This window comes from Neomonachus schauinslandi, chromosome 10 (genome assembly GCF_002201575.2).
Source record: "Neomonachus schauinslandi chromosome 10, ASM220157v2, whole genome shotgun sequence".
Taxonomy (NCBI): Eukaryota; Metazoa; Chordata; class Mammalia; order Carnivora; family Phocidae; genus Neomonachus; species Neomonachus schauinslandi.
Window position 1 is genome coordinate 136701845 of NC_058412.1, and position 20553 is coordinate 136722397.

General features: G+C 55.7%; 1 protein-coding gene across 1 annotated transcript; it reads left to right on the forward strand.

The window, feature by feature from the left end:
• Positions 1–824: 824 nt before the first annotated feature.
• Positions 825–16996, forward strand: SS18L1 (SS18L1 subunit of BAF chromatin remodeling complex). The gene is made up of 10 exons (XM_021677834.2): positions 825–901; positions 1618–1702; positions 3061–3205; positions 3748–3945; positions 4784–4948; positions 5299–5403; positions 6285–6377; positions 13989–14108; positions 16378–16505; positions 16970–16996. Exons 1-10 carry the CDS (start codon positions 825–827, stop codon positions 16994–16996), a joined length of 1143 nt encoding a protein of 380 aa, XP_021533509.2.
• The last annotated feature ends 3557 nt before the right edge of the window (positions 16997–20553 follow it).

The window sequence follows — 20553 nt, forward strand, 5'->3', positions numbered from 1 at the left end:
AATAAAGACCTCTTTGTGGAAAGCAGCGTTTGCCTTGGGCCCAGTTCTGCCTCTCCTTGCAGAGGGCAGAAGCTGGTTACATGCACAGGTGGTGAATGAGCCGAATCTTCTCTTCACAGCCGGGTGGAGAAGGCTGTACACTGTGCCCTCCCTAGTCCTGAATGCTGACCAGACCCCGGGCCGGCAGGGTGGGCTGGCCAGGGCTGCCTGATCTTACCCCCCACCCCGCCGGCGCAGCCCTACTGTGCTTCCGCTGCTCCCGTTAGGCCCTCTTCCCTCTCGTGCTTCTTCCTCACCTCCTCCTGGGTCTCCCCAGGCCATCCGAGGGGCTGCCCGCCAGGTGGCCATCCCGAAAAGCCAGCTCTTTTGGGTCTTTGTGATGCTCTGCAGGGCTGTGAGCGGCCTCTCAGGAGGGACTGCTTGTGGCCATGATGTGGGGCTCTCCAGACAGGAACTCAGGGTTCCAGGGCCCACCCTAGCAGGCAGATGCACTGTGGTCAGGGGCCCTAGACAATGGGGCGTCCTGTGGGCTGTGGGTTTTCCTCTGCTGCGTGAGAGAACCTGGAACCTGACCCTGGGCTTGTGGGGGGACGGACCCTGACACGTGGAAGGCCATGCGTAGCACGAGGATGTGGGAAATGTTCGGTCCTGCTGGCCAGGGTGATGTGGAAGAGTTAGAGTTCTCTATCTAGAACACCTGCACGCTGGTGACAGTTACCATCGCGCACCTAATGGAGCGACTCCGGCAGGCGCCCCATTGTAACCCCCCAGCTGGGCACCACAGACACATCTGTGTCCTGTGTTCACGTCTGCTTCCCCTTCAGATGCTGGATGAGAACCACCACCTGATACAGTGTATCCTGGACTACCAGAGCAAGGGCAAGACGGCCGAGTGCACCCAGTAAGTGGCCATCAGGCTATGGAGGTCACCCTCAGAGGATGGCTCCCCAAGGAGGGGGAGAAGGTTTGGAGGGACATGGAAGTGTGGGAGGAGAGGGTACCGCTGGTGGACATGCCGGGGGACAGTGAGCTCCTCCGGGTAGGACCTTGTGTGACCCCCCAGGGCTGGACGCAGAATAGGTGCATGAGCCAGCTGTCTGAGGCCCCCAGACGTGTGACGCATGTGCGCAGCCACCACGTGCCTGGGGGCTTTCCCTACCCCACCCCCTGGCCTGTTTGGGGGAACCTCTTCACGGGTGCGGAGGTACCGAGTCCGCCTGGTGTCAGGGTCCGATGGAGGAGGCCTCGTTCTCTGGTACCCCTTCCTGTGTCTCCCTCAGTCTCTGTCTTGGGCCTCCTCGTGCCTCCTCGTGCCTTCTGCCCCTCCTCCCACTCCCATCCTCTGAACAGACCTGCTGACACCTCTCCCTTGGCCACCGCCTTGGGGTCTTTCAGCGTGTTGTCATCAGACAGGATCCCACTCAGGACTCAGGCTGGACCCTGTTCCCTGCCTGGCCCTGTCCTGGACCACAGAGCACTCTTGCCTGCCCTGTCCCTGGGCATTGTCAGGGGTCCACGTCCCCCGGGGGCTTCGCTGCAAGGCCAGGCTGCCCTGGGTGCACGTTGTCAGATGGGCCTGCAGCCTCCTCTGCCTCACCGTGTGCCCCCGACCTGCAGGTACCAGCAGATCCTGCACCGGAACCTGGTCTACCTGGCCACGATCGCGGACTCCAACCAGAACATGCAGTCCCTGCTCCCTGCCGTGAGTGCCCACACATGGGGGACAGTGGGCCCCACCCTTGCCCAGCGCAGTCAGTCACGGCCTCAGACTGCTAGTTCGGGGAGCAGACATCTGAGCGCGTTACCTAGAGTAACCAAGTAACAGACAGAGGCATGGGAAGGGGGCGGGAGGCCAGTCAGACAGAGTCTGGAGTGCACTGGTCAGAATCGTGACATCAGTTTCTTTAGCAAAGGGAGGTGACCCCGAGGAACCAAACCTAGAAATGGTGGGAGGCAGGTCTCAGGAGGACAGGAAGTGGCTCAGGGATTCTTGCTCTTTATCGCGGGCCCTGAGCGCGATTGGAACGGTGGTGGCCCAGGAACGGACACTGCTCTGATTTAGCAGCAAAACTGTACCCGGTGCAGGGACACTTTCAGCGTCAGTGTAAATGGTCTGGTGTCTAACTTTTTTAAACCCATTTTCCCGAAATCAAATTACTGCTGCAAAGGCAAGGTCCGGCAGAGGCTGCCTCCTGCCTGGGGAATAGGAAGGCACAGCCCCAAGAGGGCCCGGCCTGCGTTGACCGTGGTGGGCACAGAGGTCTCGGGACAGTCCTGTCACCGGGAACAGCTTATCCCTCGATGCCCCCGAGTCCCCTGGAACGTGACAGCATAAGTGTCAGGAAGTGTTTTGCTGATAAAATCGTTAAAACAACTTGCTTGGCCTATGAAATTGCGACTCCTCACCCTAGAGATACCAGTGGATCCTGGTGGGAACTTTGTTTTCTCAGCCGGGTCCAGGCAGCATGTGTGTCCGACGCTTCGGAGCTGCTGTATGGTCTGGATCTAGGAGGTGAGGGTGCAGGGGTCACTCAGTCCCATCACCCTCCACATCTGAAAAGAGTTGGGCTTGCGCGGGCAGGGCACACGGAGAGGAGGAGCAATGGGAATGCCAGTGCTAAGACACAGGGCAGTCAGTGCAAAGGCCCTGGGGCGTGGGGTGGTGTGGACGAGGGACACACAGAATCCTGGCCGGCTGAGGCCAAGGGGGAGGGGCAGGGGTGTGGAGTGAGATGAGGTAGATGCGGTCTGGTGGGCTGGCGAGCTGGCTCCCTGTAGCTCCAATAAAGAGGACCTGTCTTTGAATTTCCAAGTTTGTGTTGACTTAAGTTCTGAACATTCACACAAGAATCTTGGTGTATCATGTCCTTGGCCTGAGATGTTTGGGCCTAGTCACTCGCAGTCATCTGATCAAATGTGAGAGCAACAGGGGATTATAGACATTAGCCAAGTGGCCATGAAACATGGGGGCAGATCTCATGGGCTGCCAAATCCCTGGAGGGCTTCAGGTGGTTACTCTCTGGGTTAACCATCCTCCCTGTTACTCCCTGTTGCCTGCAGCCGCCAACCCAGAACATGAACCTGGGCCCCGGAGCGCTGTCCCAGAGCGGCTCCAGCCAGGGCCTGCACTCCCAGGGCAGCCTCAGCGATGCCGTTGGCACGGGCCTGCCCCCGTCCTCCCTCATGCAGGGCCAGATCGGGAACGGTGAGTAGCCCTGAGCCCGTCGGGGTGGGGGTTGGGTCCTGGCAGCACGTCACCCGCTCAGGCTTCCAGGTGGCTGGCTGTCTCAGCAGGGTACCCCGTGCCCTGCAGAGCTAAGTGCGGGACCTCTCTCCTCCCAGAGGTCCTGGCTGCCGGCCAGCTGCCGTGCCCGGGCGCCCGAGCATGGGGGGTAACATGCAAAGGGAATAAAGCACTCTAGATCATCTACTCTGCCTTGACACGGCCACGTGATGGCCACCTCAAATCGACGCGTGGGCTTCCATGTGGATTTTTTTAAACAAGAACAGAAAGGTTACCTTTGGAGAAGGAACTACTGATAGCCATCGGGATGGCGAACGGGCGAGTCCTCTGCATGGTCGGCACGTGTGCTCGTTTCTTTGTTCGTCACTTAATCCTTTACTTCGTTTGTGGTGCTGTTGACCGTGGGTTCGCCTCCCTCCCCACGATCATGTGAAGGAACTCGGGATGTCTGGCAACAAGGCCGGTCTTCCACGGGGTCAAGGCCCTTCTTGTGCTTCTGGCAGGTCCAAACCACGTGTCCATGCAGCAGACAGCTCAGAGCACGCTGCCCACCACCTCCATGAGTATGTCAGGCAGCGGCCACGGCTCGGGGCCTGGCTACAGCCACTCGGGACCCACCTCGCAGAGCGTGCCCCTGCAGGGCCAGGGCGCCATCGGCAACTACGTGTCACGGGCCAACATCAACATGCAGTCCAACCCAGGTACCACCCTGCTCAGCCCTAGGGCACCACCCCAGCCCCCAGGACTCCTGCCCAACCCCGGGACGGTCCCTGGGGCCCTCTGAAATGTGTGCAGGCTGTGCACCAGGTGCTGGGGGCTTCTGAAGTGCCGGGGACCCTGGGTCTGGCTCTGTGGAGGGATTCCCGCTGTTCCCTGTGGCAGCTCCAGGGAAGTCTCTGCCGAGGGGTGACACCCTGCCTGGGGGACGGAGCCAGGCTCACCCAGGATGGGGGGCGGCGTAGGCAGGGTGCAGGGCCACAGACGCTGGGCCACGGGGTCCCCGTGGGCCGAGCACGGGGCGCTGAGCAGCGGGTAGCATCGGGCCCCAATGCAGATGTCCCAGAGTGTCAGGCGCCGGAGTTCAAAGGCTTAATACAGAAAAGGGAGAACACACAGTATCTCCTCCGTTTATTTTTACTATCAATTATATACTGAAAACGAGGATATTTTGGGTATAATGAGTCAAATAAAATATATTACTAAAATAGATTTCACCTGTTTGCTTCTATCATTCGACACGGTTCTCCTCCCATCCCATCGCATAGTGCTGCCCTAGTGGGTTCTGAGCAGGGGTGGCACGACTGGATGGGCCAAGGGGCAGAGGCTGCCCATCGAGAGCCTTAGAGGCCCAAGTCTCGGGGGCGGACACAGGCCTGGCTCCTCTGGGACCAGTCTTGGGCATTTGGGAGGAGAGGACTCGTGTTTTTCCCGTGCGTGGAGGCGGCCTAGGAGAAGGGTGCCGTCGGGGTCTGGGGTGAGGGGTGAGGGTGCCTGCCCGGGGAGCTTCTCGGGGTTATTCGGCTCTGTCGTGTCGCCCAGTGTCCATGATGCACCAGCAGGCAGCCTCGTCCCACTACAACTCGGCACAGGGCGGGAGTCAGCACTACCAGGGCCAGTCGTCCATCGCCATGATGGGCCAGAGCGGCCAGGGGAGCAGCATGATGGGGCAGCGGCCCATGGCGCCCTACCGGCCCTCCCAGCAAGGTAATGCCCGCGCCGTGCCGTTCTCCCTGAGAAGCTGAACTCCCTGAGAAGTTCTTAGTATCGAGCGAGGAGGTTGGGGGTCCGGAGCCGCGTGGGGCTCACGGAACATGGAAGGTTGAAAGCCGGTGCTGCTCCCGGAGGCGGACCAGGCTCGAGCTGCTGTAGGGGTGGAGTCGGGCCCAGTGTCCGAAGCAGGGGCTGGGGCGGTCGTGTTTGTGAGTACCAAGTCCAGGGTACCCGGGCTGGAGGTGGGGGAGAATTCCCGGGTGCCCCGGGGGGGCCATCGAGGGGTCCTCCGGAGACAGAACAGTGTCCTGAGTTAACGCCCCATGTGCGCTGCCCGCCCCCAGGGTCGTCCCAGCAGTACCTGGGCCAGGAGGAATACTACGGTGGCGAGCAGTACGGCCACAGCCAGGCCGCCTCGGAGCCCATGGGCCAGCAGTACTACCCTGACGGTGAGGCCCGCGCCCGCGCCGGCGGCGACACCGGGGTCGCGGAGGCTACTGACCGCTGCCCTCCACGCACTCCCGTTCAGACTTGCCGCCCCGACTTCTGCCAGCACAGCCCCCAGGGCCCCCGCGCCCGAGTGTGTTTGGGGATGGGGGTGAGGGCTGGTCTCCGCCGAGAGAAGCTTCCGGCTCAGGCCGCAGCTGCTCACGGACGTGAGGCTCCTCGCCCCCCTTCCAAAGGGCAGTAGGGGTTACAGCTGGGATGAATAGGTGCATGAGACTGTTTCAAAAGAGGGATGCAAGCGTCATTGTGAAACGCCTTCAGGAAGGGGACGAAGCTGAGCTGGCTCTTTGTAGCTGCTGCTCAGTCTCTGCAGATGGTTTTCCTTCCACGCTCACCTTTCAGTCATTTTAAATCGTCTCAGGGTTTGTGGAGGTGGTATAGAGGATGGGTGGGATTTGGGGAGGGGGGCGACACTAGCCAGGGAGCATATGTGAGGTGGGGGGGCTGAGGCCAGCGCGGGGCTATCCCCCAACAGAACAGTGGCAAAGTCCTCCTGAGGGTGCACGGTGCCCCCCAGCAGCACCCCCGGGAGCCAGCAGCAGGATGGCAGTGCCGGCGGAGCTTGTCACGTGTCGGGCACTGGATGCGCCCTCTCTGTCTATGCCGTGACTAATGGACTCCTCACACTCACCCCACAAGTAGGGGCTGCATCTTAGAGGGAGAAACGGAGGCCGGGAGGTGGTAGGAAGCTTTTTCGTGGGCTTAGCGCAGGGAAAATGGATCCAGGTCCGGGTCTGGACGTTCCTGAGCCGACAGCGTTGCCCATTCAGTTTACGGCCGTCTGGGCCTCTGCTGACTACACGTGGCCTGTGTGTGCCCGCAGGACATGGCGACTACGCCTACCAGCAGTCATCCTACACGGAGCAGAGCTACGACCGGTCCTTTGAGGAGTCCACGCAGCACTACTACGAGGGCGGTAAGGAGCGCAAGGGCCGCGCAGCGAGCTCCGAGTCAGACGCGCACCCACGGCAGGTGGTGCAGGGCTGTGTGAGGCCGCGTGTACTCGCGGAGGCGGCAAATGCAGGCCGCGGAACACGTCCCCGTTCACGACGCAGGTGGGTGGAGGGGGCTTGACTGGCCGCGTGGGGGTCGCAGGGGCCCAGACTCCACCATCGGGCTCGGCTGGGCAGCGTGGGGCTTGTGAGCTCGGTTGAATGCCCTCAGGAGCTCCAGACTCAGTCGGGGAGGCTCAGGCACCGCGCGCCCCTCCTGAGCCAGCTGGCCGGTGCCCGTGGACTGTGTGGCTTCCTTGGGTTCGGCCCGGGCATTTCTTCAAACCCCTGCTGGCCAGATAAAGCCTGCAGCAGCCCCCACCCCCCCCACCCCCTCCCCGCGGCATTCCTCAGTGGTGCTGCCCTGGGGGCTGTCCGGGGCTGTCCAGCAGAGGTGGCGTGAGGCGGGGAGGAGAGAGGCCGGCTGTAGCAACAGAAAGCCCATGACTGGCACGCGCCCGTTTCCCCGCTGCAAGTACTCCCACCTGCGCGGCCGTCCGGCCTCCAGCGTGAGGTCAGCACACACGCAACGGGGAGGAAATCTGCACATCCGCTTCTCGGCGGAGTCCCCAGAGAGCAAAGGTACTTCCCCCTGTCCTTGGGAGACCCCAAGAGAAGAGAAAACCGTAAAGTCACGGGCAGCGGGCTCAGCCCTGGCTTCCTGGTCCAGGCGTCCAAAGTGGGCACAGCGTGAGGGTTGGTAGCAGGGCCCCCGGGGAAGGAAACACGAGCAATAAACATGAGATGGGCAGCTTGTGAATCCACATGTTTTGGGTGGCTTTTTGAAAGAGTTACGCTAAGAATACAACAAAATTTGCCGTTGGAACCATTTCTGAGTGTATAGTTGAGTAGCATGAAACACATTCACATCATCCATCTCCAGAACTGGCCCCCGTCAGACCCTGGCTCCCAGGCCGCCCCCGGCACCCCCTGCTCTCCTGTCTATCTCTGCACGTGATGTCCCTAGGTCCTTACGTAAGTGGGACCCTACATGTTTGTCATTCTGACTGGCCTGTGTCGCTGGGCGTGACATCCTTGAGTTCATGGGTGTGGTAGCAGATGTCAGGATTCCCTTTCGAGGCAGAATTGTATTCTGTTGTGTGGATGCACCATGGTTTGCTCATCCATTCAACTATCAACGGACCCTTTTGGGTCGCTTCTATGTCTTGGCTGTTGTGAATCCTGCTGCTGGCAACGTGGGTGTGCAAATCTGTCTTCAAGTCCTTGCTTTCATTTCCTTTGTGTTAATGCCCAGGAGTAGAATTATGGATCGTAGGGTGATCCTGTGCTTAATTATTTGAAGAACTGCCAGAAGGTTTTAAACGCACAGTTTCGTTTTTTAGTTACAATGTTAGGAGATTGTAGGACATTTGGAGACTACAGGAGAATCGCCCAGAAGGCTGTGCTGGGGTCAGTTACAAGTGTTTCCCAGCAATGGCTTCCCAGGTCCCCACGTTTGGGTACCACTCACTGACATGGCTCAGACGCAGCCTTCTTGTCCCAGGGAGTCTGGCTCTGAGACCCCGAGATGGCCTGTGTCTGGTGCAGTCACCCAGTGAGGCAGGTCTTCCCCCGACCCCAGCAGCTGCCCATGTTGGCCCCTCCTGTTCCCAAAGCTGGTGCAATGACCTGGCCGTCACCCCTGGCTGGATTTGAAGCCTGATAATGGGTATAGAACGAGAACCAAAACATACCAACCATCTCAAAGTAAAATTATTTATGAGTAATTCGATGTTCCTTATCATTCTTAGGAACTGATTAAGTGTTGGCCATTCGTAGTGAACAGGTAACGCTTTCTTCCTGCCTTCTCAGTCGCCACAACTGCCCTTGGTCTTGCCTTCTGTTAACGACCACAGTAAACTCGCCAGTGATCCCACCTGTGACCACCTTGGCCCTTCCCCCATCCACACAGTTTCCCCAGATGTTCTTCTTCTCCAGTCACACCTAGGCTGCTTCTCATCTCAGCTTCCACTCTTGAAGACGGGTATCCGCGAACATTCTCTGGGTGCATCACATCCCCTCACCTTGGACCATTCCTGAGACAGGACCCTGGCCTAATGGCAGCTCTGCAGGCGCTTGACTGTGCTGGCCGGCCCATGTCACTGACATGAGTATGGGAGGTTCGAGGGACCGCAGGCTGACCGGGGAAAAGATGTGCCCGCACCGGGCAGCAGAGCCCAAGCAGCCTCCCTGGATGGTGCTTGGACAGGGCGTGTGAGGGGCCGGCCCTCGCAGCGGGAGACCTGCGGAGAGGCTGCAGCCAGGGGCCATGCTCCAGAGGGGACATCCCGGGGGGAGCGCTCCTGTCCTGGGGAGAGCACTCAGCAGCCCGGCTCAAGCCCAGCGGCCCATTGCTGCAGGGCGCTGACCCACTGCCTGTAGCTAGCAGCTGCCGGTGACGGTTAACCAGGTACGCCAAGCAGGGGGCCCTACGTGGCTAAAAACCTGTGTGTCTGGGACGTTTGAAATACAATTCAGTGTGTAAAAGGTAGAGTTTGGCGCGCTCGGGTGTCTGCACTGCTGTTCTCAGCCTGCTGGGAAGAGGTGCACCGCCCCGGGGCCATCTGGAGCTTCTCCCAAGCGAAGCGCTCCTCCATCAGCCCTGCCCTCTCCCCTCCTCCCTGGATGCCAGTGCTCAGCCTTCCCCACCAGGAGGGGCCTCTGCTTATCTCCAGCACTGCTGTATCCAAGTGAGGGTCCGAGGCAGAAACGATTGCCCCGAAGACAAGCTCAGGATGTGCCTTTTGAACTTCGAAGTGCGCATTTTTATACCTTCATTTTTGGGTTACATGTTCTTGCCTTCCGTGATTGATGGAAAGTTTGCTAAAACACTTAGTAACCTCTTCTAAGGCAAGTGTGGCAGATGGCATGGTTTCCTCCTGAATCTGGAAGCGTTTTGTTCCATCTTGTTAATTGGACCCCTACTTGGGACTCCCCAAACTTGTGTTACGAGGCCAGGTCACCCCACAGTGGGTGGCATTGCCAGGTCTTGCTGAGAGGCAGATGGTGTTGTGCTTTGAGAAGACAGATGTGCATAAGTGGCCTGTGGCCCCACGGAGGTGGAGGGTGTCGAGTGGAAGCAATGAGGGGGTGGATGGAAGCCAAAACAAAGACGTTTCCAGGAATTACGTTAATGCCACAGCGGGATGCGGAGCCTTGTGGAGCACAGGTGGCTGGTGCTGGGGTTTTCACGGGAGGTGGCATCTGACAGGAGCCCTGTGTGGTCCCCCAGAATGAGGGGGCGCTGGCGTACAGAGGGCCGGTGCCAGGAAGGGGCCAGGGCACAGTAGGCCAAGCCGGGCAGGATCAGGGCATGAGGGGCCGACTGAGCCAGACAGACCCAGGTCGCCATCAGGGGCCCTGCCAAGCACGCCACGGACCCTTGGGCATCTTGTTGCACTTTGTCGCTGTGAGGTTTGCGGTAGCAAAGACTGGACGGAGCCTCCATCCACCGTGACATGCCCACCGGTCACTGTGTCTGTTAAAAGCAGCAGAGCTCCCTGTGGGCTGCTGTGGTCGATTCTCCTGGATTGTGCCAAGCGCTCAGGCCAGGTGCCGAGGACCAGGGTGCCAGGGATGCCACCTTGTGTGTGAGACCATACCTGTTTGCACGTACACCCCCAAACCAACTCTGGAAAGATACCCAGGACACCAGTAGGAATGGCAGTGGGTGGGGGACGGGGCTGGGGACCTGGCAGGGCTGGAGGTGGCCTTCTTCCCTGAACCTCTTGAAGGGGGGCTGCATTCACTTTTACATTTCTCAGTCACACGAACCTATCTGCCTGTGCAGAAGTTAAAATTAAAAATACTAAACATTACTGGCTGTCACTGAAAATCCAAGTAGCCTGACCTTGTGGCCATGCAGACCCATCCACGCCCCCCAAGCCCCGTGGTCACAGCGCTGTTGTCCTGGGTGTCCCCAGGGTCTTGCCCCACAAGACCGGTGCCCCAGCTGTGGGTGAACATTCAGAAGAGCAGGGACGGCGACTCCTCCTGGATCAGCCCGCGCGTGTCCCTGAGGCACATCCTTGTTTCGAGAAGTAGTTTTTATCGAATGCGTCAGTGAACCGATGGGTCGCTGGTTCCCGTGACCGTTTTGTGTCCACATTCCTCACGCGGGCCACCTTTCTACTGGGTTTGACTCTGGCTAAGGGAAGGTTTTCCATGGTGTGTGGGAGCAGAGCTTTGGTTCTCAGAGGCATCCCTACTAACATTGTACACCTACTGTGTGCCAGGCTGCAGCTGGGCAGGTGCATGTGAATGAACTTTATCGATTACCATATAAAAAGCGAAAGGGGCTAGAAGGCTGAGAATACTCAGACCAGAACATCTGAAGCCCTGGAGAACCCCACCGTGTCTCCGTCGCTCTCGTCGGCTAAGATACGCACCGTGCACCGGGGTCCGCACCGCCCTGCGGGAACTGCACCGGCTGGAAGGACGGGCTGGGAGGAAGGACCCCTCAGAGCTCAGGGCCTCCTGGGGCAGGGAGCAAGGAGCAACTGCGGAGACGCGGTGGGTGTGCAGAATCCGCAGGGAGGGGCTCGCCCTGGAGTCAGAGCGCTAGCGCGCTTACTGTTCCTCGCGGCTGCAGTTCAAGTCCCCGTGGAGGGTGCAAGCCTTTACAGCGACCTGTAGCTCTCAGTAAGGCTGCTCCTTAAAAACTACGTCTCCAGGATCTGCTTGTGTGTGTGTGGTTTTTAAGACTTTATTTATTTATTTGATAGAGACACAGCGAGAGAGGGAACACAAGCAGGGGGAGTGGGAGAGGGAGAAGCAGGCTTCCCGCGGAGCAGGGAGCCCGATGCGGGACTCGATCCCAGGACCCTGGGATCATGACCTGAGCCGAAGGCAGATGCTTCACCAACTGAGCCATCCAGGCTCTGGGGCAAGTTTTGATTTAAAAGAAAGAAAGAACCAGCTGTAATAGTCCCCTCCCCCATCCTCAGTCTGGCTTCCCGCAGTCTCAGTGACGGGGTCCCCCGGCGCACGGTCAGAAGGTCAGGTGCACCCTCGCGCCGCGTCACCCACCCGCGTCGCTCGCGTCACCTCATCCCATCCTCACCTGTCACGGGCGGGTGAGCACAGGACGAGAAGGTGTTTTCCGAGCCAGAGGCCACATTCACCCAACTTTTATCACCGACATCCTGATAGCTGTCCTGCGTCCTTCGCGGTTACCGACACTCCCTGGCTGTGCCCAGGTCACCACTGACCCTGGACTGCACGTGCGTGCGTGTGTGCGGAGGACAGCACACGGGGCGTGCAGACTGTGGCCCTGCCCTCGGCCTCGGGGTCCACGGGGTCTGCGATGGATCCCCCACAGAGAAGGGGGTTGCCATTTGTGGACCGGCCATTCGTCTGCTGTGGGGTGTTGCAGGCGAGTGAAGGCCCTGGTCCCCCCCACACCCCTCCTGCTGGAGAACTGGGTGTCTCAGATTGAGGACTGAACCTGTTACAAATTAAAGGCAGTGCAGTTGGCAAAGTTGAGGAACAAAGTCCTCTTCAAAAGAAAATGAAAGTAGACTTAAATTGGTCTTTTTGTAAAGGTGTTTTGAAAACCGTGAGTGGAACTTAATACCCACACTGCATCTAAATGGCAGCTCTTGAGACCTGCATCAAGAAGACTTTGTAGGAAGACTTGAGAATGGTTGTTGGTACTCTGCCGTAACACTCAGCGATGGCGTGGCGACGCCCTCACTGCGCTCCTCAACCATGTTTCTTACTGTAAGCTTTATTCCAGAATGAGGCTTTGGGCAGGGATGCTGGCTGGCTAGATTTTTGAAAATAAGAATTAAGGCATTTTGGGGGCGCCTGGGTGGCTCAGTTGGTTAAGTGACTGCCTTCGGCTCAGGTCATGATCCTGGAGTCCCGGGATCGAGTCCCGCGAGTGGGGAGCCTGCTTCTCCCTCTGACCCTCCTCCCTCTCATGCTCTCTGTCTCTCATTCTCTCTCTCTCAAATAAATAAATAAAATTAAAAAAAAAAAAAAGAATTAAGGCATTTTGGGAACGCCTCACCGGCTCAGTCAGTGGAACGTGTGGCTCTTGACCTCGGGGCCGTGACTTCGAGTCCCATGTTGGCTGTAGAAATTACTTAAATAAGTAAACTTTTAAAATGTATACGGGTAAATATATGCCTTTAAAAAAAAAAATCCTTTGTGGCACCAGTTTCCTAAAGTCAAAGGAAAAGCCCAGTACGGGTCTGAGCTGAACCTTGTACCTGGCATACACGTTTGCCACTAAAATGAGTGTGTCCTGAAACTTCCCGGAGTCCTTCCGAGCTGTGTGGACACATGAGCTTAGAGTAAGTGGTCTCTGAGGAGTGTCCTGGTAGCTGCCGCTCACCTCAATGTGTCCATCAGCCACGGGACTGGAACTTCCCTCAGTTTCCCTTCTGGAGGCCCTGGGGCCATCCTGGGTTGCCGGCCTCCGGGTTTGAGTGCTGGCCCCTGGGCAGCCAGGCGGTGCGCCTCAGTCCCGCATCTGTACAATGGGTGCGCAGTAGCGATTATCTCACGGTGGTAAGGGAAGTACACGGGGTGCTTGTCACCTGCTTGAGACACACGGTGGCCTGCAGTCACGTTCCAGAACTGCAGCTAAGGTTTTCCTTACTAGTGAGACAGTATTTCTCACCAGTTTACCTACTAGCCTGTCAACGGAATAAATCTGCAGGAGTAAACACCAAGAGGGGTGCGCGTATAGAACATACTGGGGGTCACTGATCTGTACTGATTCTCAATCCAGGACTCTAAGGGTGTCTCTCGTTTCCTCTCCCACACTGCACGGTGCCCTTTAGCTTCATTTTCAGTGGTGTGTTTTTAGCTGTCTACAGGCTCTGTTACTGTGTTCTTTTCGCAAGCGAAACCATTGTTGATCAGAGGCTGAAACGTGCTTCCTTCAGAGTCGCTGCTTTGAGCCTGCTTCACGGCCGTCCTGGGACCTAGGCTGTGTGGCGAGAGGTGCCGCAGATGGGGGCACTGAGTGCAGCAGAAATCACTCTCTCAGTTCTGGAGGGCAGAGGTCTGAGGTCCAAGCGTCAGCAGGGTTGGTCCTTCTGGGGGCTCAGCTGGACGGTCTGCCCCAGACCCCTCTCCCAGCTTCTGGTAGCTCCAGCGGTCCTGGTGTCCTTGGCTCGTAGGCACGTTACTTCACTCTCCGCTTTGGTTGTCATGTGGCTTTCTCCATGTGTCTGTGTCCAAATGTCCCTCTTCTGATAAGAAGGCTCATTCTAGTCCAGTACAACGTGCTCTGAACCATTTGCATCTGCAAAGACCCTATTCCAAATAAGACCACGTGCACAGGTACATGAGGTGTGGACTTCAGCGTACCTTTCTGGGGGGCACAGTTCAACCCAAAACCCTTGTATTAGCCTTAAATTGTATTAACTGTTTCATTTTGGCTTATCTTCATATTCGAATTGTTGCGGAAAAGAGACGATCCCGAAGCAATTGAGCTGGTCCCGGGGTTTTCCAAGGGGTCCGCGTCGTGAGGAGCTGTCTCCGTCTCCAGAGACGCACCGTGTGTCTCCTTCCCTCCACAGGAAACTCGCAGTACAGCCAGCAGCAGGCGGGGTACCAGCAGGGCACAGCCCAGCAGCAGGCGGGGTACCAGCAGCAGTACCCCAACCAGCAGAGCTACCCCGGGCAGCAGCAAGGCTACGGTAAGGGGGAGGCGCCTTCCCGCACGGGGCCCCACACACGGTCACGCTGCCGTTCGTGCCGAGGGCGCTTAGTACACTTAATTTTCCAGCAGAGCTGTGTGGACAGCACCTCATCCCACCACAGTGCCATCGTCCCAGTTCAGAGACTAACAGCGGCACGCTGCCATGGGCTGAACTCACAGTTCACTCAGATCTCATTCATGTGCCCTGAGTGTCCTTTTCTGTCCCAGGACCCACCTAGGATCCCCCGTGACATTTAGTTCCACGTTTCCTTAGGCTCCCCTGGGCTGGGACCACATCTGGGAAATCCTTGTCCTTCTGGACTTTGGCGGTCATCAGCAACACTGGGCAGGTGCTTTGTAGAACACCCTCAGGTCGGGCTTGTCTGAGGTTTTTCTCAGGATGAGACTGGGCTGTGGGCTTTGGGAAGACCACTTGGGGGGCCTGTTTTTCTCATCCCACATCAACATGACTTGCCCCTGATATTGACCCTGACTGGTCCCCCCACCATCAAGTTATCCCTTCTTCCTCTCCCTTTCCTAATCTTTGGAAACCAGCCACTGAGTCCAGCCCACATTCAAGCAGGAATTGTCTACATAGACTGGAATTCTCTGTAAGGCAGAGTAATTAATTAGTGATAAGTTATTAATCATTTATTAATATGTATTTATAGATCTTAATTTTACACATTGGGTTATATTCCAGACTTCTCTGTTTGGTTCACATTGTCCAGCTTTGCCTCTTGGGAGCTGGAGCTCTTCCAGGCCCTTTGACATGCTCCCATCCTTTTGTTTTTGAGCATTTCCTTATTCTCTGGGACGATGATGCTCTCCGAGCTCTAGCCCTAGAAGCAGCAGGTCTCACAGGACCTCTGGGTTCTCCGGCGGGAGAACTGCGTTAGGGACCAAGAGCCAGGTGCAGGTGGGCGTTTTCTGAGCCACTCCCACACGGTCACCTGAGACCGTCCATGTATGGGTTAGTCTGGCAGCAGCTTCCAGAAGGGCTGGCCCACTCACCGGCTTTTGTTCACCCCACGAGGATTCCCTAAAGTGCGAAGGGGCCAGCAGGCCTTCACAGACTCTGCCGTGGAGCCCGCCAACAAGCATTGTTCTCCAGGCCCATCGGACAGAGAAGTGGACAGAGGGAGCTTTTTGGGCTACAGCAAGCAACAAGGGGAGAGCCCCGTCCACTGGAGATTAGCGGAGTGCAGGCTCAGGATAGTAGCCCGCACATCTGCCCAGTCCTCTGTGGGCCTCGTCCCCCCAGGCAGGTCCACCTGAAACAGTGCAGCCCCGGCCCCTGGCCTGTGGGTCATGTCTGCTGAGAGCCCAGACCGCATGAGGCTCTGCCCGAGTCCTAACCCGCTCCTGAGATGCACGTGGACTGCACTCCCCAGAACCCAAGGTGCCCCAGGGCGGGGGTGGGGGGGTTGCTTCTAGATGCTGCCGTCACAGGAGGACAGCTGCCTAAGGTTGCCACCACGTGATGGCCTGGCGAACGATTAGCATTCAGAATACACAGTAGAAGCCGTCCTTATGACCTGAATGAATATGGGATTAGTTCGTCAAAGGAGTGAGTTCTGGGAGTGTTCATAGAACATCCATGTGTCTGTACCTGAAACATCTTAGTTTAATGTAAATATAAACCTCCATTCACTCACCCATGCAGAGCTGGGCCCCGTTCTTCCATAAACCGCATGCCCCTCTGCGGGAGCTTGTCGGGGGCGGCGGGGCTCTGCCTTCGCACCTCAGGACCACCTGGGAGGCTTTTGAAAAAATAAGATGGCAGGCTGGGCCCCCCCAAGACACGTGAGGTTTCTTGCTGAGCTCACTGGGGACGGTGGTACATAGGAGGAAGGAAAGCCACAGTTTAAGATTCTTGTTCAACCCGTTGCAACCAGGACTCATTAAATAGCATTGTTTGAAAAATTATTTGGCCTTTATCAGTTCTTTCCAAGGCGTGAATCACCTTAGTTCCCACAGGAATGCCCACCGCCTCTCTCCTGCACGCGAGCAGCAGCTGCTGTGATGCTTAAGTCGCGGGTTTGCAGCGACCACGGTGGCAGACACGCCGCTGGCAGGAAGCCAGCGCAGGTGCACTGGAGACCAGCCCGGGCCACACGGGACCCGCGGGCAGCCTTGGCCACACGCTCGCTGTGCTTGCGCAGCGTGGGTCGCAGGTTGAGGAGGACCGGGGAGGGTGCTTCAGGTGCTCCCGGAGGGCCGGGGGGTGCCGTGGTGGTTCTCACGGTGCTGGTGTGTGTCCTCAGGGCCTGCCCAGGGAGCCGCCTCGCAGTACTCCGGCTACCAACAAGGACAAGGCCAGCAGTACGGAAGCTACAGAGCGTCTCAGACAGGCCCGTCGGCCCAGCAGCAGCGGCCTTACGGCTATGAGCAGGCAAGACCCAGCGTGTCTGTGGAGACAGGACCAAGGTTTCTCTCGGGGTCACTCGGAGTAAAGCGTGAACGAATGGGCTGCTAGGCCCCCTTCCAGAATGTTAATTCTCTGAGCCCGTGAGGCTTTTAGAAATTACCTCTACACGTTTGCTCACCTGGGTCAGACATGGCTGGCTGAGTGGCTCTGGCCTCAGGGTCCCAGCCCAAGTTTGTGTCCAGCCCTGCTGCTGACCCCTTGGGGGCCCTTACTGGGAGGAGCTGGTGAGGGGCCTCGCTGACCTTCTGATGTCAGTCATTAGCCACAGGCTTGGACGGATGGCCTTCAGAAACCCAGGGGAGAGAGCTGTTTGCTTGCTTGCTTTTCATACCTCCTTCCATCCCTAATCCTGGGTTTGGGGGGAGGGGCCCGTCTTACACTTTTACTCGTGACTGTGGAAGCGTAACCTGTGTTTTGGTCTCTTGCAGGGCCAGTATGGAAATTACCAGCAGTAAGGAAGAAGCGGCTCTTGTTAGAGCCTTGCGGTGGCATGTCCCTCCATGGCTGGTCGGGCTGGTGGCAGTTCTGATGAACTCCGACCTCTTGGTTGCCCTTCGGCCCCACACAGCGTCTGCATGTGAAGCGTGCACATTTCATGCTGGGTATGATGCCAAGCATGCTGGCGAGAGACAGCGCTTTGATGGTGTGACGTATCTGGTGCTGTGTGTAGGATTGTATGTCCATGCAGTGGGGAGGTTGTCTCTTTTTTGTCCCCCCTCCTTGATGTTTCTAGCTAGTGTTAGGGGTCCTCTTGTCATCAGAGTATTCTGTGCCCAGGAATGGGACACAGCTACAAGATGCCATAGTCCGTGTGTTCACATAAATGGGCCTCAGGTCCGACTCTCCTCACACACTTGTCGAAATGTGGGTTGTAAACTTGTCTTTCACTGGCTACACCGCAGCTGGACACACGCCACAGCCCCTGGATGGCCGCCTCTTCCTGTGCCTCCATGGGGGGAAGGCATCTTCTATGTCTTGGGTCAGTGTCTGTTACACAATGAAAGGGATAAATATGCTTCATGCGGAGAGGCTGTGAACAGTCTTTCCCAGAGCTCACACATTACCTGTGTCTCTGGCCAATTGTGTTTATCCAAAATGTCCTGTGTGTTTGTACTAAAAAGTACAGAGGGATCAATGATTATATTCCAAATAAACGTACAATTAGCCTAACCCAGGGAAGGAAAGAGGGTAGTTTCTGAAGGAAAGAGAGGGCTCTCTGAAATGGCTGGCATTGGCCCTTGTTTATCTGATGGTCACTTATGGGATTTGGATATTTGATATGCCCAATTCTAAATTGATAACTTAAAATATTTATACCAAATTTTCCAAACAGTTGGCAAGTTGTTTGTTTTATATTATTTCTTCCAGGACTTACTTGTTCAGATCTCCAAGCAAGCGTTCCTTTTCTTTTAGAGATATCTGAAATTCAGATCTTATTTTTAAAAAGAATCCCACAAATTTTACTGTGTTCTTCCTAATGAAAAGGAAAGGTTTTATATGGGAAAATTTGAGTAAATTTTACATTCCTAGGACATTAAATCCCATTTAAATTCTACACAAACATTAAAGACAGCTCACTTGGAAAAGTATAGTCAAAAGAAAAACTCTGTATTTCACTAATTAGTAATACAGACATTCTGTCAACTTTTACCTGGACAGTAATACCCACATGAATACTTTAAAAACATCTTTGGATAAACGCTGACATACTTCTAAGAACAACCAAGAAAATAAATAAAAAATCCAATTCTTGATATATCAGGTCTACTGAAAATGATTTTTTAAATTGATAAGTTTCAGAAATGTTTTAAAAGTCTAAAGTATTCTTTATCCAGAGCTGTTGAATGGTTTACAGTTTATGAGGTATTTTATGTTGTTTTTGTTTTGTTTTGTTTTGTTGCTTGAATGAATCCTGACAGTCCACACTGGGAAATATGGGGGCAATTACTGTTCCCATTTTACCGATGAAGAACCAAGGCGCAGATTAAAGATTGCCCCAGACGAGTGCCAGTTCTATTCTAGGATATTTTCCCCTCTTCTGTGGGGACAGAATCACACAAGCACTGGGATAGGAGTGTTTATCTTAGAGGCATATGGGTTTTAAAACCTCTTGACACTGGTAAGGGCTTAAAAATACATATCTATATTAAATTCTGAAATGAGAGTTCTTAATTGCTAAATGACACAGACATCAGCAATTTCATTTAGGGAGGTGTCTCCCTCGCTTCTGTTCTTTCTTGGCAGTTTTCATAGAGCTAATTTGCAAACTCATCAGGGGACTAAAATTCCCCATTGAAAATGTTAAACATTTTAGATAACTGTGAAAGTCGTTTTATTTTTATTCCTTACCAATCTGCGAATATGCCTTTTGTGTGTGTGTGTGTGGTTTTTTTAAGTGCTGTATTAATACTTTTTGAAAGAAAAGGACACTTGAACTTATCCCAAAACTTCAATCTGAAATGTCTTACATTAAGAATTTCTTGAATGTTGTGTATATATTTTAAAAAGCACTTTGTGAAATAGTTTGTACATTTATTTCCTAATTTATACATGATTTTTGGTATTAATATATTTAATGATTAATAACAGAATGTTTATTTAATGTGCTGTCCATTTTTATGTAATATTGTGGGGGAAAAGTGATGCCAGCAATTCTTTTTCATTAAAGATATTATATCTTCTCTTCTGTAATATGTTTGCAAAAGCTTAGGCTAAAGTGAGTTGTTTGTGCAGTGTGTTCGATGGTGCTTTGTTTTTTATGACTGCTTCCACAGAAGGCCAGTGGACATGCAAAGAAGACCTGGACGTTGGCGCTCATTCTTCCTGAGATGTCCCTGACCCCCAGCAGGTCGTGGATTTGAGACATGCCCATGGTGTCCAGAAGTGCTCACAAACTCACAGCGGCTGCAAGGCCTTGCCCTGGTGCGTGGTGGACTGGGACTCAGGCTGCTGGAAGGCCCCCAGTGCTCGCGGCCCCGGGTCCTGCCAACGTTTGTGCGAGCAGGCGCTCCGAGGGCGGCACCTCTGCTGCCGTTCCCCTTTAGATTTGTGGAGCTCTTCCTTCATTTCTGTTAATTGAACAGGTCAGATTCGTCTTATTTGTGAGCACAGTACATTTTCTGGAAAACATCCTATCAGTTCATTTTTTTCCAGTCAGAGTTTGGCGCCCATAAATTGCTTATGATTTGGTGTAATGTACGAATAAACTGGTTCTTCAAAACCACCCTAACTAGGGAGTTTCTGTGCTTTGTGTTCAGACCAGTGGACCAGCGCCTGATCATGGAGGGGGCAGTGGGCGTCCATCTGATGGGGGAGGCGGGTGCTGACCGGGCGCAGCCAGTGCCTGAAGGGGGATGTCTGGGTCTGTCTGACAGGGGAGGCCAGTGTCTGATGGGGGCAGTGGGTGTCACACGGGAGGCCAGTGTCTGAAGGGGCATGTCCATGTCTGTCTGACTGGGACGACAGGTGTCTGACGGGAGGCAAGTGCCTGTCTGGCAGAGCAGCAGTTTCCTGATAGGGACAGCCAGTGTCTGACGGGGGAGGTGGGTGTCTGTCTGAGGGGGGCAGCAGGTATCTGATAGCGGAGGTGGGTATGTGTCTGACGATGGTGGTGACTGTCTGACAGGGACAGCTGGTGTCTGATGGGGGAGGCAGCTATCTGTCCGATGGGCCTGTGGGTGTCTAATGCGGGCAGCAGGTGTCTGATGAGGGCTGCAGCTGTCTGGGGGACAGCCGGTGTCTGACATGGGAGGTGGGTGTGTGTCTGATGACAGTGACAGCTGTCCGACAGGGGCAGCAGGTATCTGATGGGGGAGGCAGGTGTCTGTCTGACAGGGACAGCTGGTATCTGATGGGGGAGGCAGGTGTCTGTCTGATGGGTGCCACAGCTGACCAGGCTACGGGTGTCTGTCTGAGTGATGGGGGAGGTGGCTGTCTGTCTGACAGGGATAGCCAGTGTCTGACAGGGGAGGCAGGTGTGTCTGACCAGGCTATGCTGTCTGAGGAGGGAGGT